General features: G+C 41.9%; 1 protein-coding gene across 1 annotated transcript in view; it reads right to left on the bottom strand.

Annotated features, from left to right (window-relative positions):
• Positions 1 to 1817: 1817 nt before the first annotated feature.
• SUSD1 (sushi domain containing 1) overlaps positions 1818 to 15148 on the bottom strand; it is a 54785-nt gene continuing 41454 nt past the window's right edge. The window contains exons 15-18 of the mRNA XM_063128462.1: positions 11104 to 11143; positions 9631 to 9724; positions 6445 to 6528; positions 1818 to 4923 (exon numbers count right to left, since the gene is read on the bottom strand). Of these exons, the coding sequence (XP_062984532.1) occupies positions 4839 to 4923; positions 6445 to 6528; positions 9631 to 9724; positions 11104 to 11143 (303 nt within the window). The 3' untranslated portion in view covers positions 1818 to 4838. The remainder of the gene's footprint in view (positions 4924 to 6444; positions 6529 to 9630; positions 9725 to 11103; positions 11144 to 15148) is intronic.

Below are 15148 nucleotides of genomic sequence, written 5' to 3'. Positions count from 1 at the left end.
CCCACTACTTTGCAGCTGTTCAGCAGTCATGAGTTGAGTCAGGGCTTGCTCATCAAAGCACCCGGACCTTTTGGTCACGGGGATAACGATAGCATTTCCCAAGCTGCTTGGGCTTCCCTTTTCCCTCTAAACTTAGCTGCAATCTTTACACAGTAGATGGAAGTGGGGAATAAATTTTCTCAGCAAAATATATGGGTATGAACTATCCCATTTGTAATACAGAGTATTTTGAGATCTACACCAAGCAGGATAAAGCACTAGGACAGTGGTATGAAAGTGGTATATGGAGGCAGGATCTACACTACTGCTTTATAGCAGTATTGAAGTGCTCTGACAACTGTTGGGGCACATTGACACATGCCATGTACCACTTTCATAGTGTTATATCCTGCTTGGTGTCGATGTAACATGGGCCCCAACAGTTGTCAGTGCACTTCAGTACCGCTATAAAACAGTAGTGCAGCTCCTGCCTTGGTCTTGAATGGGCAATGAAGACCCATTAGCTTTAGAAAAACACCTAGAACAAAGCATGGGTTTCAGGGTGGTTTGTAAACCACCCCAGCCAAGCACTCTCTCTGGGTTCGGACTTCATGAGAACCCAGGGTCATCAAGGGTAATTATGCTAATTAGTCAGCTCGCAACCAGCATGTTCTGGAAGGAAAATACACCACCGACACAATTCCCTGTATAGTTTCATTGTGAAGAAAATGCTTTAATAAAAAGTCTCTTCCCTTTAAACATTTAAATTTCAATAGAAACAAGATAAAGGTATTGTGAAGAGACGAATAATCTCTCATTCCTAAATAAGTCAAAGTGAGGCTTGCACCAGCTTAATATCCTTGTTGTATGAAAGGCCTATCTTTCAGTATCTACAATTGTCATGGATAGCTGCTGACCATCCGCTCTGGAACTTACTTCACAATCTAGCCAAAGGATGAAGGGTCCAAGGTTGAACTGAACAGAATGAGATAATGGCTCCAATCATACAAGAGTATGTACTGTGCTGATAATCAGGAAATGCTTTGGAGTCCTGATAATCTCAATTGTTTCCCTAATGCAATTGTTTAATATATCACACATGGTTCATTCGGTACACATTTAAAAAATGACAAGACCAGGTTCTCAGCTGCATGTGAGTCAGCATTTGAATTGATTTCTAAAGTATGGCCAATGCTGAGTGTCTGTCCTATTTTACAAATCCTTCAGAAACAAATGGAAAGGATTTTGCATATTGCCTCTGAACATGTCTTAACTAAACGTAAGAGAGATATGGGAGATAAAGGCAAGTGGTGACCATGTATGTTCCTTTAACTCATAAGGTATAATATATTCAAAGAGCTCCATCAGATGAGTGTTTTATTGCATGCTTGTTACTGGGCACTTAGATTTTCACGGGTCCATCTCACAACATCATCTGCCTTCCATGCGCCTCCTGCCCCCTTCTAAAGATCTTCACACCAAAAAAAAACACCCAAGTTTGACTTATTTTTAAAGACGGAAGTTGCCGCTATCTCCTGCTTTGTGCAGGAGAAGCAGCACAATCAAAACGGCCCACTGAATGAGCCACATGCAGGTTGTTTTCTTCCTCTTTCAAAACAGGAAGTAATGAGGGGGCAAATGCGTGGGCGGAGAAGCGATGGTAAGGAAACGCGATTTCCCCCTGTGTGATGATGCTCAAAGATGTCCTGCATTTCACCATCAGGGCATAGGTTCCTTTCCCTCCTTCTGACAGCATAGTATAAGGCTGACACATCTTGGCCTTCCAGCATTTGGGGAAAAGCATCACAACACAAAAGAAACACTAAACACAAGAGCAATTCCAAACTCCTGATTTGGGTGTTAACTTTATTAGGCCAACTGACAGGTCACAAAATAGTGTACAAGCTTTGAAATTCTCCAGTACAATAATATGGATCAAAGGAACATTGTTTTGCTTGATATAAGCAGTTTTGTTCCCTCCTCCCCAAGTCTTTCACGTACATCACAAGTATGCACTGACCCAGAAGTTATACCTTTTACAGCAGCTGCAACAGAAATGGCAAATTTCACATTAACTATTAAAGGCAGCTTTACAATTTGGCACTAGGGGCTCATGAACAGCCAATTGTCACTGAAATTTAATACCACACCAATCAGTAAGCATATTGAGTCTTTCAGAAAATTCAGCATCCATGCTTCCAGTGTGTAAGTATTTTACAAGGGACAGCTGGCTATGTAGCAATCTATATACTCCCACTCATGGCAAGTACATCAGAGGCTGCATTAGTGGTAGCTGAGTTACATAAAGCTTGATATTCACATGGGCATCACCCTATAGCACTCTCCTTTACCTCCATCTCTGATTGAATTTTCAGCTAAGTATTTCCTAGATCTTTGAGCTGCCTGTACATTAGAAACTGTAAAACATTCCTGTGTCAAACGTATTATACCGTCCTATGGTACAATTCATCTCCTTTATTAGGAATCAGCAAATGGATGGCCCAGGGCCAAATCCAGTCCTCTGAAGTGTATGAGCTGCCCTCATTGCCCAATGCAAAGGACATAAACAGTGAGGTTGGTACCTGTAGATTAGGGCTAGGAAACCTCTTTTAGTCTGAATTCAATTTTGGAGAAGTTCTCAGGTGCTGCATTCTAGTGGCAGGTGGAACCAAAGACAAAAGGGGCAGGGCCAAAAATACAAGACAACAACAACAACACACCCAAAACCAACAAAACAGCATATTGTAGGTTAAAACTCTTACAGCCAGTAACTAAGCCTAAGGGAGAGGTATTTCAAAATTTTCAAATGGGGGGGGGGAACCTGCACAAAAGCCAGGAAATCACAAACTGTTTGATGGCTGGAGGAAAGGGTGGGGGCAGAGGGAAAGAGTGGAGCCTTTCGAGGAACCCCCGAGGCCTGGATTTTGCTTCTGGGGCTAAGATTCCCCATTCCTGGTGTTGATATTGCCAGCAAGACCGATCAGCTTTAGGGAATAAGGAACCTCCGGCTCACCACCCTCCTTTCTGCTCTTCGAAAGAGCAACTCTCCGGTAAGGTTAATTGCAGACCAAGGTTCACAAAAGGAGTCTAATCTAGTACAACGCACCTGCACTTTGCATGCTTTGCAAATTGGATAAGAAAGTTGTCACTAAGGACCAAACTAGATGTTAAATGCATCTCTGTACTTAATGTGTTTTTTAAAAAAGAAAAAAGAAAAAGTGCACATTAAATGCAGGGGTGCTTTTAAAATCAGGTCAAGCTTGGCCCTGATTCAGGCTGTTTTTGTGATGGGTGAAAGGTCAACTTGGTGAGTATGGCTTGGATGCAATAAACACCACCCTTCACCAGGTTTATTATCATCCTGTATTGCCCTCAGCGCTCTACTCCCCTGCTCCACCTACACACACAAACCAGCCCACAACGTATGCATTTACATGGAGAAAGTTATATATGACTCAGGCCATCCACGGGCATCTTGCTCTTTCTGGCACTGGTGTCCAGCTCTCCCTCACCAGTGTCCTTATGCCAACCCTCCTAAGGGACTTTGTTCAATGCAAGCAGGGTGGCAATGCTATTTGAGGACAAAGATTATCAGCCCATCCCTGATATCACATGCTCAGGTACAATGCTATATTAGCAATCTGTAACATTAAAGGAGTGGGAGGAGGGAATAATACATGAGATTTGGAACAGTTGAATGGTCAAATGGAAAAAAGCTTGATCACTCTGGTTCACTTGCTTTGAACAGATTGTTCCGCTAACTTTCAGCAGTGCAAAGCAGCAGCTGATACAATCTCATGTTACTGCATATAACTGAAGTCTGACAGTCCTTTTTTAAGGTTCAGAATTTGCCTACAGGTATAGTAACTGAGTGTAGAGAAGTGGCAGGGGGAAATTGTTCCTTGCTCAATATTTAAATTGTTCCTTGCTCAAGATCATCCCTACCTCCACCAGTTTGAGATTTGGAGCAGGGTGATAGACATTTCATTAATTATATTTCTATACTGCCCAAAGATTAAAAACCATTAAAGATACATTATACATAGTATAAAAACCCATTTACATACAAACATATAAAAACAGACAACACACACACACATCTAAACATTTTTTTTAAAAAAAATCAGTACGAAAAATACAAGACTCAATTAAAAATTCATATGCTGCCAAATTCCTAAGAGAAGAGGAAGGATCTTAGCCCGGTCCTGAAAACATGACAATGCTGGTACCAGGTCGGCCTCGTCATGAAGGTCATTCTATGATTGGGGGGCACCACTGAGAAGACCCCCTCCCTTGTTGCCACCTTCTGAGCCTCACTCAGAGGAGGCACCTCGAGGAGCGCCTTAGATGATGAATGTAGTGTATGGGTAAGTTCATGCCAGAAGACGCCCTCTCGTCATATATTGCAGTCCCAAATCGTGTAAGGCTTATTAAGTCAAAACCAGCATCTTGAATTGGACTCAGACACATTCAGGCAGCCAGTGCAGGTGGGCCAGCATCAGTGTTGTATGTTCAGACCTTCTTGAGCTTGTTATCAAGCTGGCAGCCACATTTTGCACACGCTGCAGTTTTTTTAACCTTCTTCAAAGGCAGCCCCATATAGCGCGCGCATTGCAGTAATCTAACTTGGAGGTTACCAGACCATAGACAATTGAAGCCAGGTTATCCCTGTCCAGAAAGTTCTGCAGCTGGGCCACCCAAAAAATGCCAGTACCCAAGGGCCCAAGAGATGGTGAGTGAGGCTCGCCTGCCCACATGAGGCCCCCTTTTTCTGTTGCTCTTGGGCTAAATAGTTCCACATGGGTCATGGCATGTAAGACTCGTCCTAGGAGACAAACACAGCTGGCTCACGTTGTCAATCAGCCTGGGAGACTTTGTTCTTCTTTTATCAGGTCTGCTAACAATGGTGGTCCCATCACAGCAGGAAACAGCAACAAAAACAGCCTAGGGCAGAGACTGAGAGATGGTAAGTGTGGCTCACCTGCCTGTATGATCCCTCTCTTGCTGCCTCTCCAATCTTTCTTTCTTTTATTTATTATTACCTTTATATTCCGCCTTTTTCCTCCTTAAGGTACCCAAGGCGGTGTACACAATCCCCCTCCTCTCCTTTTTCTCATCACAACAATCCTGTGAGGTAGGTTGGGCTGAGAGTCTGTGATTGGCCCAAAGTCACCCAGTGAGTTTCATGGCTGAGTGGGGACTAGAACTCTGATCTCCCAACTTCCAGTCAACATTTTAGCCACTACACAATACTGGCTCTCATTCTTAAAGAGTTTCCTTCCAAAGTAGCTTTTCAACCTGAGAAGGAGGACACGAGACTATTGTAGTATGTGTTTGTTTTGTGTAACATATAGTTGGGCCCTAAGAAAAAGTGTAGAGCACTAATGCTAAAACCAAAATACACTTGAAATTGTAAAAAAAAAAACACTGTGAAAAATAAAGGATTTCTTTTAATTCACAAGCAATCAGTATGGTTTTGGAAATATTTTGCCCTCAATTGGCTTCCACGGACAAGAGTGTAACCACAAATGCATCTGAACTAAAAAAAACTCACTGCATTTTTTTATTGCAGCCTGATGTTACAGACAATTTAAATTGAAATGTAAGACATGACAAGACAGCCCATTGTGGGTTAATTTACCCACAGGGACTGCTGTGTCATGCCTGGCACTCGTAAGTTCTATTTGCCATGGCTTGTCGTGTCATGCGAACCCAGGTGGTCCTCATTAGAGAACCCTCAGATAATCCATGGTTTGTTTAAGATTATTTGAGGGTTGTCTAACCCTCAAACAACTCCTTCGGCCTGGCTTTGCAAAACAAGCCATGTCAAGATGGGTGCCTGCAGACACCATGCAAAAATGGTGCCCGTGGGCAACTAGCATAACACAAATGTCCCTGTAGGTAAATTAACCCAATGTGGGCTGTCATGACAAGCAAATAGACCCAATGGGTTGAATCCAGACTAAATTAGGTGAACTTAGGTCCCTGAATGGGAACAAAGTTCAACTTACTCATAACTCTGGATCCAACCCAATATTACCTGACTCTCAGCAGCTTTTTCATTTCTGTCTTTAACTTGGGTATGTAAAAGCAATATTCCATTTTATGTTTGGATGGGAAATCCCTAAATATTTTTAAAACAAGAGCATACCTCTGAGATGGGCTGAAACAGCAGGCATTCACATTTGCTAAGGATTTCACATTTAGACATGTGTATACAGAACAATGTTCACCCAATATAGTTTAGGAATGGAAAGCAAAAGAGGGATTAAAACAGAAAATATCACTTGACTCCCAAATGTGAAGGCAGGGACTGATATTCCATGTGGACTTGCTCACTCTGAGCATCCCAAGTGAACAGGAGTCCTATTTCTTATTTTATTCTCTTTTCAAGATGATTGGTAGATGTCTGCATTACAGAAGAGAGGCAGTCTGAGCCACTAGAGAAGATGACGCAATGCTCACTTGGCAATATAGATGGTTGCAGATAAGAGTCCAGCTGTTCTTCTGGTCGGTTCAACTGAAGGTAATGCCATGTGTACTGCTGCACTATGCAGATAATAGCCGAAGAATGAGTTGGGGAGAGAAAATAATCCAGTTAAAGATAAAACAGTTCAATGGTTGAAGTACAGAGCTACAGAAAATAACAAAATCCACACATACATTCACTGGGGAATTAGGTGACTTGAGTGTTTGGAGCTGGTGCTTTTCCTCAGTTGCAGGATTTAGAAATGTTAATAGTGTTTGTTGATAATTATGCTGTTCGTGTGAATATCTTATAAAATAGTACAATGTGATACTTCTATCGATGGAGTGCTATATTAATAGAAATATCATACTCACACAAAATTCACACAAGAGAGAAGAACTATTAAACACTATTAAAACTAAAAAAGCAAATCATATATGCAGAACATTCCATAGGAAAGAAGAAACCCTTATAGCTAGACTCTCATGCATTCCACAAGAGTATATCAACATTTAAAATCGCATCGTAACTATAAACATAAGTAGTATAAATAAATATTCTACAGAGTTAACAGATTTTTATTCTGTCATTCAACGTATTTTATTATTTTTTTAAGGCACTCCAAAAATATTATTCTCGCATTATATTATATCTCACTTTTTTGTACACCGCCCAGAGAACCTCAGTTATTGGATGACTTAAAAATACAGTAACAAAATAAATATTTTGAACTTTGCTATTTTATTCATTTATATTCCAAGCTTCTTTCCAAAGCAGCATACATGGTTATTTCCCTGCCACCTATTTTGTCCTCAACAACCAACTAACAAGCATAATTAGTCAACCCTGCTATGGACCTGAAGGGTTTATTTAGCATACCACCTGGCTGAATTGAGTATAAATTCTACTACTGATGAGTGTAATTTGAGGGATAGACATAATTGCAAAGTTTTGCCATTCACCCCTTCCCACACTGGTTCCCTAGCATTCCCGTAGGGAATGTGCCAAGTCATTTCTCTAGAGCTAGTAGACATTGATAGCAAAGGCTCTCAATGGCTACTAGTCCTGATGGTTGTGTGCTATCTCCAGTATTTGAGGCAATAAGTTTGTGTGCACCAGTTGCTGGGGAGCATGGGTGGGAGGGTGCTCTTGCACCATGTCCTGCTTGTTCATCCCTGGGCAATGGCTGGTTGGCCACTGTGTGAACAGAGTGCTGGACTAGATGGACCCTTGGTCTGATCCAGCATGGCTCTTCATATGTTCTTATTCTCAGAGCAATAAGTCCCAAATGCAGACAGTTTAACCCAGTCCTAGAAAGTGATAACAGTACAGCATCATCTGCATATTAAAATAAAGGCATGTTCCTATCTTAATCTACTGCTAAATTTATTGTTAAACACCTTCAACAGTAAACAAAAATACTAAATCCTATAAAGTATAAATCTAAATAAAAACCTACTTAGAAGTTTCAAAGTAGAATACATTTATGATATGTTCTACAGCCAGCAGGGATCTGGTATCGCTTTCTTGGTCAATTATCATTATGAGCACAAAAGAGCTTTTGGAAACTTTGCTATGGGATTTGGGTCATGAGAAGCTATCCCCCCCCCCCCCACCCGGATTTTTTTTAAAAAAATTGAAAAGTAACAAAATCTTCTTTCTCCTCTGCTCCCTTTCACTTCAAAGACTTCTCTTATGCAATTTCATTTATGAATGCCAAACAAGCAGTTTAAATTGATCTAATGTCTAAGCAAAGTAACGTCTAAGAAAAGTAAACACAGGCCAATTGCCTGTTAAGTGAGGAAAAGGAGGAAAAGGAGAATAGAAATGCAGCCCTTACACTTACAGAGACATTTCTTGGTTGAAAATATATCTAAAGGTACCAAACAGGCAGAGCTGACTGGCAAATGGGATCTTGCATACTCGCATATGTAAGGACAGAGTTATGTGAAAACAAAGGGCTAATTCAGACCTAACCATACATGAAAAGCCTGCACAAGCCCCAGGCTTGCATCACCTCATTTCCTTTTGCATGGCCTGGAGGAGAAACTTCCCCTTCTTCTTCTTTTTTAAACATACACACACACACACTGTTAAGTCGAAATTCAGAAAACTGTGGTTAGTTTAAAGTGTTTTTTCTTAGTACAAGCCAAGAACAAACCATGGTTTCAGGTCCTGGCTTGTTCTAATAATCCACATTTTTAACAAGCCACAGTTCCCAGAATTCTGATATAACAGGGAACTGTCATTTGTTTCAAAGCAGAAGGAAAAGCCTTCAATAACCTCTTTGAGGATGCACAAAAGGAGAGGAGGAAAGGAGAAATATAGAGCCTGAGATTTCTTCTTGTAGCAGGAAACCATGGTTTCCTGATACATCTGAACTGACTCATTGGGCCTGTTTAGATAACATGCTAAACCATGGTTAGGCCACTAACTCTTTTGTAGAAAATGATTAGTGAGTGTGTTTAAACTGTGGTTATGTAGCCACCATGGTTAGGAATGGTTCACATGACACGCTAAGCCATAATGCTTAGCTCAAAATGCTTAACTACCATGGCTTAGTGTGTTGTTTGAACAGAGTCATACTGTTTAGTCTAGAAATATATTTCAAATGTTCTTATCCATGAAAAAAATACTTTTCCCTGTCTAAAACAACTGCTTCAGTAAGGCAGAAGACACATGTAGTTTGATAGTGTTATTGCTATCTGGGGCAAGCTGATAAAAACAATAAAACAGCAACACAAAATTCTACACATTTTCAGCCTACTTCTTTTTGAACTGGTGGTGATAGGGCCCTAGTGAAAAGTGTCAGTGAAATTACCAACAGACCTCCCAATCCCACAGTTCCCAAAGCAGGATGAAGAGATCTGCTTTGTGATAAATGCATAGAAACCATTTTTTTAAAAAGAAGGCAGACAGTTTGCCTGACAGATAATGGGGTGGAGCTGGACTGAGGACTGCCACAATGTCTTAGCATGGGAAGTAACTTTTTGATACAGCATTCTTGTGACAAAACTTTCAAAGTAGGTTCCCATTGTAAGTGGAAAAAAAACTTCTGTGATTACCCTTAGAATTTGACATGTGTTCACCTTTGTTTCCCAGAATTCACCATGTTGCTCATTCTTTTGTATATACTTAATTCTAGCAAACATCTACGAAAGTGAATATTTAGCACTACATACCATGCTACACAGAGCAACAGTAACAGGATGGAGCAGAGAGCAGCACCTGATCCTAACAAGACAAAAGTCAAGTGCTGAGGAGGGGATGATGAATCTGAAAGGGGGGAAAAATCAAGAAAAAATCAAGTAGGCACCTACTAAATGAAGTAGCTCTGTCTTGTGATTCATTGTCTGAAAAGAATGAAGTTTAAGCAACTGCAACAAAACTCAAATGCTGGATTTACTGCTCTGTCAGGCAGCAGCGGACCACAGACAGTAGTCAAGTAAAGAAGTTCCATGAATATGTTATTTCTCAAAAGCAATAGTATGCTATACCTATTACTTTTTGACTCCAGCCACTTTTTCTGTGATGAAATCACCCCAGAAACATGCATCTTTTTCAAGAGGCAAAATATAACAGTATTTATAAGCCAATGAATGAATAAATAAATGCAATCTGGAGAAAAATAGGAACATAACATTAGCGCTGAATACTGGTTATGCCGGCTGGGCATCATGTTTACCTTTTGGCAGTGATGGTGGATAAAAGACAATAAAGTGAGTGAGAGAGAAAACATTCCTAGAAATTCAATATCACTTTCATATTCAAAAGGTAGAGATAAATACATCTTCAAAGGAGCAGCTGTAGCCAACTGATGTAACCCTTGCTGCTGCATCCCAGGAATGAAGTTACGCTTACTCTTCAGGCATCACACCAACTGGATGAGTGACAAATTACAGTACCATGCATCTGCTTAGAGACGCACAATTTCTGGAAAATTTGCCCTAGTACTTATATTTTGTGCCATAGCACTTGAAGGTGCTGAAAGTTTGGGAACACAGAACTAGACACAATGGCCCTGTTCAGAAGACACCTTAAGCCAGAAAGCTGGGCTATGTTCAGAAGACACCTTAAACCATGGCTTTAACCATGGTGAATAAAGCAAAAAGCCTTATTCACTGTGGTTAAAGCCATGGTTTAAGGTGTCTTCTGAATGGGCCCACTATTTGCTTTCTTACTAAATCTAAGCTTCACTGCTTTAAGAAAGTGAAATGTATTCTGTACATTGGCTGCGATCGTATACACCAGATAGGGAACACGTGACCCTCCAGATTTTGGCCTTCAAATTCCATCAGACCTCACCATTGGCCGCATTGTCTGAGGCTGATGGAAGTTGTAGGCAAAACATCTAGAGAGCCACAAGCTATCCACCTCTGCTATAATACTCATCTGGGAGTAACTTCTGCTGAACTTAATAGGGCTTACGTCTGAGTAGAGATGAATAGGATTGCACTGTTAGAAGATGAAATTATCCTTGGTTGAGCATGTGTGTTTTGAAACATTTGGAAGTTTATTTTATTTGATGGAAAAAAAAGATAGTATATCCCTAAAACTTCCTTTTTTGTAGTGAAACATACAAAATCATATAATTTGCTATTTTTAAAATAGAAGTAGCTAACAGTTGTAGTTTTCTTAATTGAATGAAAACTTACCTTTAATGTGAGCCCAGACTACACAGGATTGCTTTCTCACCTGAAAAAGAAAACACAAGTCTGCATTACTGTTTTCCAAAGGGAGAAAGGTCTCAATGGGCACGTTTGCATGAAACGCCAACCCATTGTGGTGAGTAGCATAGTTTGTGCACCTGAAGATAATTGGACGCACCACCCACAGTGTGATGGTTGTTTCTCCACCCTTCCCCCTCAGTCCTCCAGCCAGGTCCACCAGCATCCCAGAGGATTTGGCAGTAGAACCCGTCTCATCTGTCGCCTACCCCCATTCCCTCTCTGATCGCAATCTTGATTGCAGTTGGAGCCCTTTTTTAAAAAAATGATTTTTTTTTTGCACAATAACAGGGCTGGGAATTCCCCCCCCCCTTATTTTCTCAGCCCTATTTTATGTACGCAAATAGCCCCTTTATTTGTTTTATTCAGTTTTTCAGTTACACACTTGAGTAACTGCAGGTGTCGAAAATATGCCTTCGCTGCTCACTTGTATGTTGCAGTTTGACAGCCTTGAACAGTTGACAGGTGGGGAAATGGGGTATAGATCACCCTCCTAGCAAGGGTATCCCCAGGATTCAGTGTGTTGCCCTGAACCTTGCTAGGAATGTTTTTAGGATGTCTGACACACCACTCCCTTTTCCTCTACTGAACAAACTAACTGCTTCTAATTTGACAGCCTTCAAACTAGAAGCAGTTACTCTGTTTGGGAAAGAAAAAGGGGTGGGGGTGGCGTGCACTTTTATATGAAAATGGGATGCTGCTTGGGGGGTGCACTAGAAGAAAGGGATCCCCAAGGGATCCCCTTTAAATCCCAGGGGTTGCTCAGCTAACTGGGTGATCCTGAGCACTTTGACAGGTGGGGAAAAGTGCTCAAGATCATCCAGTTAGCTGAGTGACCCTCAGGATTTAAAGTACTGTCCTGGCCTTTGGGGGTGCCCCCTTCTAATCCACCAACCCCCAAGTTAGCAGCACCCAATTTTCATATAAAAGTGTGTTCCACCTCCTTTCCCCCCCACTACCCCATTTTTGCTCGTTTTATTAGCTGTGCCAGAGTTTGAAAACTGTCAAAGGAGCTGTTAAACTCCAGTGGAGCTAGAGGAAACGGGAGGGTAAAGGTGGAAAATGACCTGATCTGCTTGAAAAAGACTTTCTTTGTCAAAGAGAGTTTTTTTCAAGCCAATCTACATGTTTCTCCTCCTGTTTCCACTACCCGTGGCAAGCTTTGATAGGTCTTTTGACAGTTGTCAAACTTCAACGGAAATCGGGCGAAGAGTGTGGGACGCACTTTTACATGGAACTGCCTACTTGGGCTGGAGTGGACTAGAGGGGGGGGGCATTTCTGACCCCGGTTTTGCATTAAAAATTAAAGGCTAATACCATGATTAGGATCGTGTTCAAAGGGGGGATGGGGAGGTTGGTGGGAGCAGATGGGGGGCAGTGGCAGCACCTCCAAAATGCTGGTTGGGTACTTTGGGGCAGCTGCTGCTTGCAAGGGGAAAGGGGCATTGGCAGTGGCTTGGCCACAATTGTGAAAAGTGATCATGGCTGAACTTGGGAAGAGAAGTTTGCAGCCTGCTGTTCTTTACCCACAATGGGCTGGCATGTCCGGGTTGATATGACTCGCCAACCCATCATGGGTAAGACAGACCATGGGTTATCAAGGTGGGTTGTTTGGGAATAACAACCTACCCTGATGCTAAACCACCATGAGTTGTTTCAGACAGCAATCCTTGGGTTGGTTTATCATGCGAACCCAATCACTGGGATTGTTCACACAACACGCTAACCCAAACTCAGTGAGTGCGTTAACTAATCACACTGTTTCTTGGATCTAGGCCATGGAAAACATCCACCTCTTGCTGTCTTGCACGTAAAATTTCAAGGGATCTGACTTTCAGTGCAATCCTATGCATGTCTCCTCAGAGGTAAATCCAAATAAGTTCAATGGGTCTTATTCCCAGGTAAGTGGGTCCAGGACTGTAGCCTTGGAAGTACTAAAAGTAATTGCTAGTTAGCCAACATATTTTCTTCACAAACAAACACACACACAAAGGCTTATAGGCTGAATAAATCAAGCTGTTATATGAAATCAAACAGCTGAGCAAGTTTACATTGGCTAAGCGATTGACAGAACAATCCTACCCATGTCTACTCGGAAGTAAGTCCCATTAAATTCAGTGAGGCTTACTCTCAGCTAACTGGATATAGGGTTGAACTGGAGCCTAAAGCGTCTCATGACAAAGCATAAATAAATAATGGCCCAGTTCGCACATTCAAGCATGGGCTCCAACTCTAGGCTTGTTGGGAAAGAGACAAGCCGGAGTTCGTGTTTCATACATCATGATAAATAGAGCATCTCTGAGTTGGCTAGTCATTTCCGCTGGCAGTGGGAGCGATTTTGCAGGATGTACCAGCACACTGCCAGGTTCCCAATAACCTAGCTTTTAAAAAGAATTCTAGGTTATTGTGCCGTGCAAACCAGACCAATGTAAGTTTCTAATTTCCCCAAAGTACTGAAATTCCCCTACATTTTTGTTCTGATTGGTAACGCTTGTGTTCACCTATTTCATTTTGACCAAGTGTCTAAAAAATCACCACTACAGGATGGAAAAACCACGAGCATCATTGGTGCAATTTGCAGAAAGCATTTCATCACACAAAACGGCCTGCAAGACAAGTAGCTTAGTCTAGAGCAGGGTAGGCAACCTGGAGCACCCCAAGTTTGGACTACAACTCCAATAATCTCTGACCATTGTCCATGCTGGCTGGGCCTGATGCAGGGCCAATGCCAGACTATTTTGCGCCCTAGGCAGGTGAGCTGCTTTCACCCACCCACACCCACCCCAGCGTACCTGGGCGCGAGGCGCCATCTCGCCCGCCCAGCCAAAGTGAAGCCAGGACACTGGGGCAGGCGGGCGGCTTCGGAACGGCATGCCCGGAAGCCACCTTCTGAGCCGCTGTGGGAGAGCGGCTTCTGGGTGCGGCGTTCAGCGCCCCCTTACCTTGGCGCTCTAGGCGGCCGCCTGAGTGGCCTCTATGGTAGCGCTGGCCCTGGCCTGATGGGAGTTATAATCCAAAACATCTGGAGGGCACCAGGTCGCCTACCCCTGGCCTAGAGCAATTATACCTGGGTTGACTGAAGAAAAACTCTTGTCTTGTCTTGATACAAAGCCTTTCTTTCTGCAGTTATGTAATCTATTTTTTTTAACGTGGAAATGCTTTCAAAGGATTGTTAACAGCATTTATATAGCCTATAACACATTTAAAATGTTCCTTGTGAAAACTATTTTTGTTATTATAAAAATAGAGGTCTTTAAAACTTTGCCTTGAGTTGAAAGGAAGTGAGTGGTCATGCTCTGCTTATCAAAGACTAAACATAAATAAATTTCACTGACTGTAGATTAATCTGTAGATTTTTAAAAAATGCAAAGATGGTTGCTGGTGATACTAGATCAGAATGCAGATGGGACTAAACAAGCTATTACATGCCCAGTGGGATTTTTGACTTGTTTTTCCTTGGAAAGCCGAACCATATTCCAGCTATTTAATGCCATATCATAAACTGCTTTTGAAACTCCTCTCCATTTCATGAGAGATTTATAATGTGGCATGGCTGTCTGGCATTAAAGTCCAAAGTTTCCACTCGCGTGCAGAACAGTTGTTTTGTCTCCAGACTCATCAAACAAGTACCATGGAGAATGGAGACTCCAGCGCTAAATTATTGACTGAAAACAGCCTGATGTATTATAGAAAAGGCCTGTTCACACAATACATTTTTTTGAACAGACATGAAGTCCAAATGGCTCCAGGTACATGCACACTTGATCAACATAATTAGGGATGCTCATAAAATTCTCCCCAGAACTAGGGGTTCCAAATTACTTGATCTGGTTCCTAGAGTAACAATAATACATTCGTGAACTACCATTTCCCCATTTTTGGACTTGTTTCATACTCCTGTGCAGGCACAGTTTGCTGCACTCTTTAGTTTGTGTCTTTCTGTTGTTACAGGTTACTGAAGTGCACCAGTGCA

This window comes from Elgaria multicarinata, chromosome 6, assembly GCF_023053635.1.
Source record: "Elgaria multicarinata webbii isolate HBS135686 ecotype San Diego chromosome 6, rElgMul1.1.pri, whole genome shotgun sequence".
NCBI lineage: Eukaryota > Metazoa > Chordata > Lepidosauria > Squamata > Anguidae > Elgaria > Elgaria multicarinata.
Note: the sequence above shows the minus strand (reverse complement) of the source record. Positions and strands in the feature narration are given on the sequence as shown.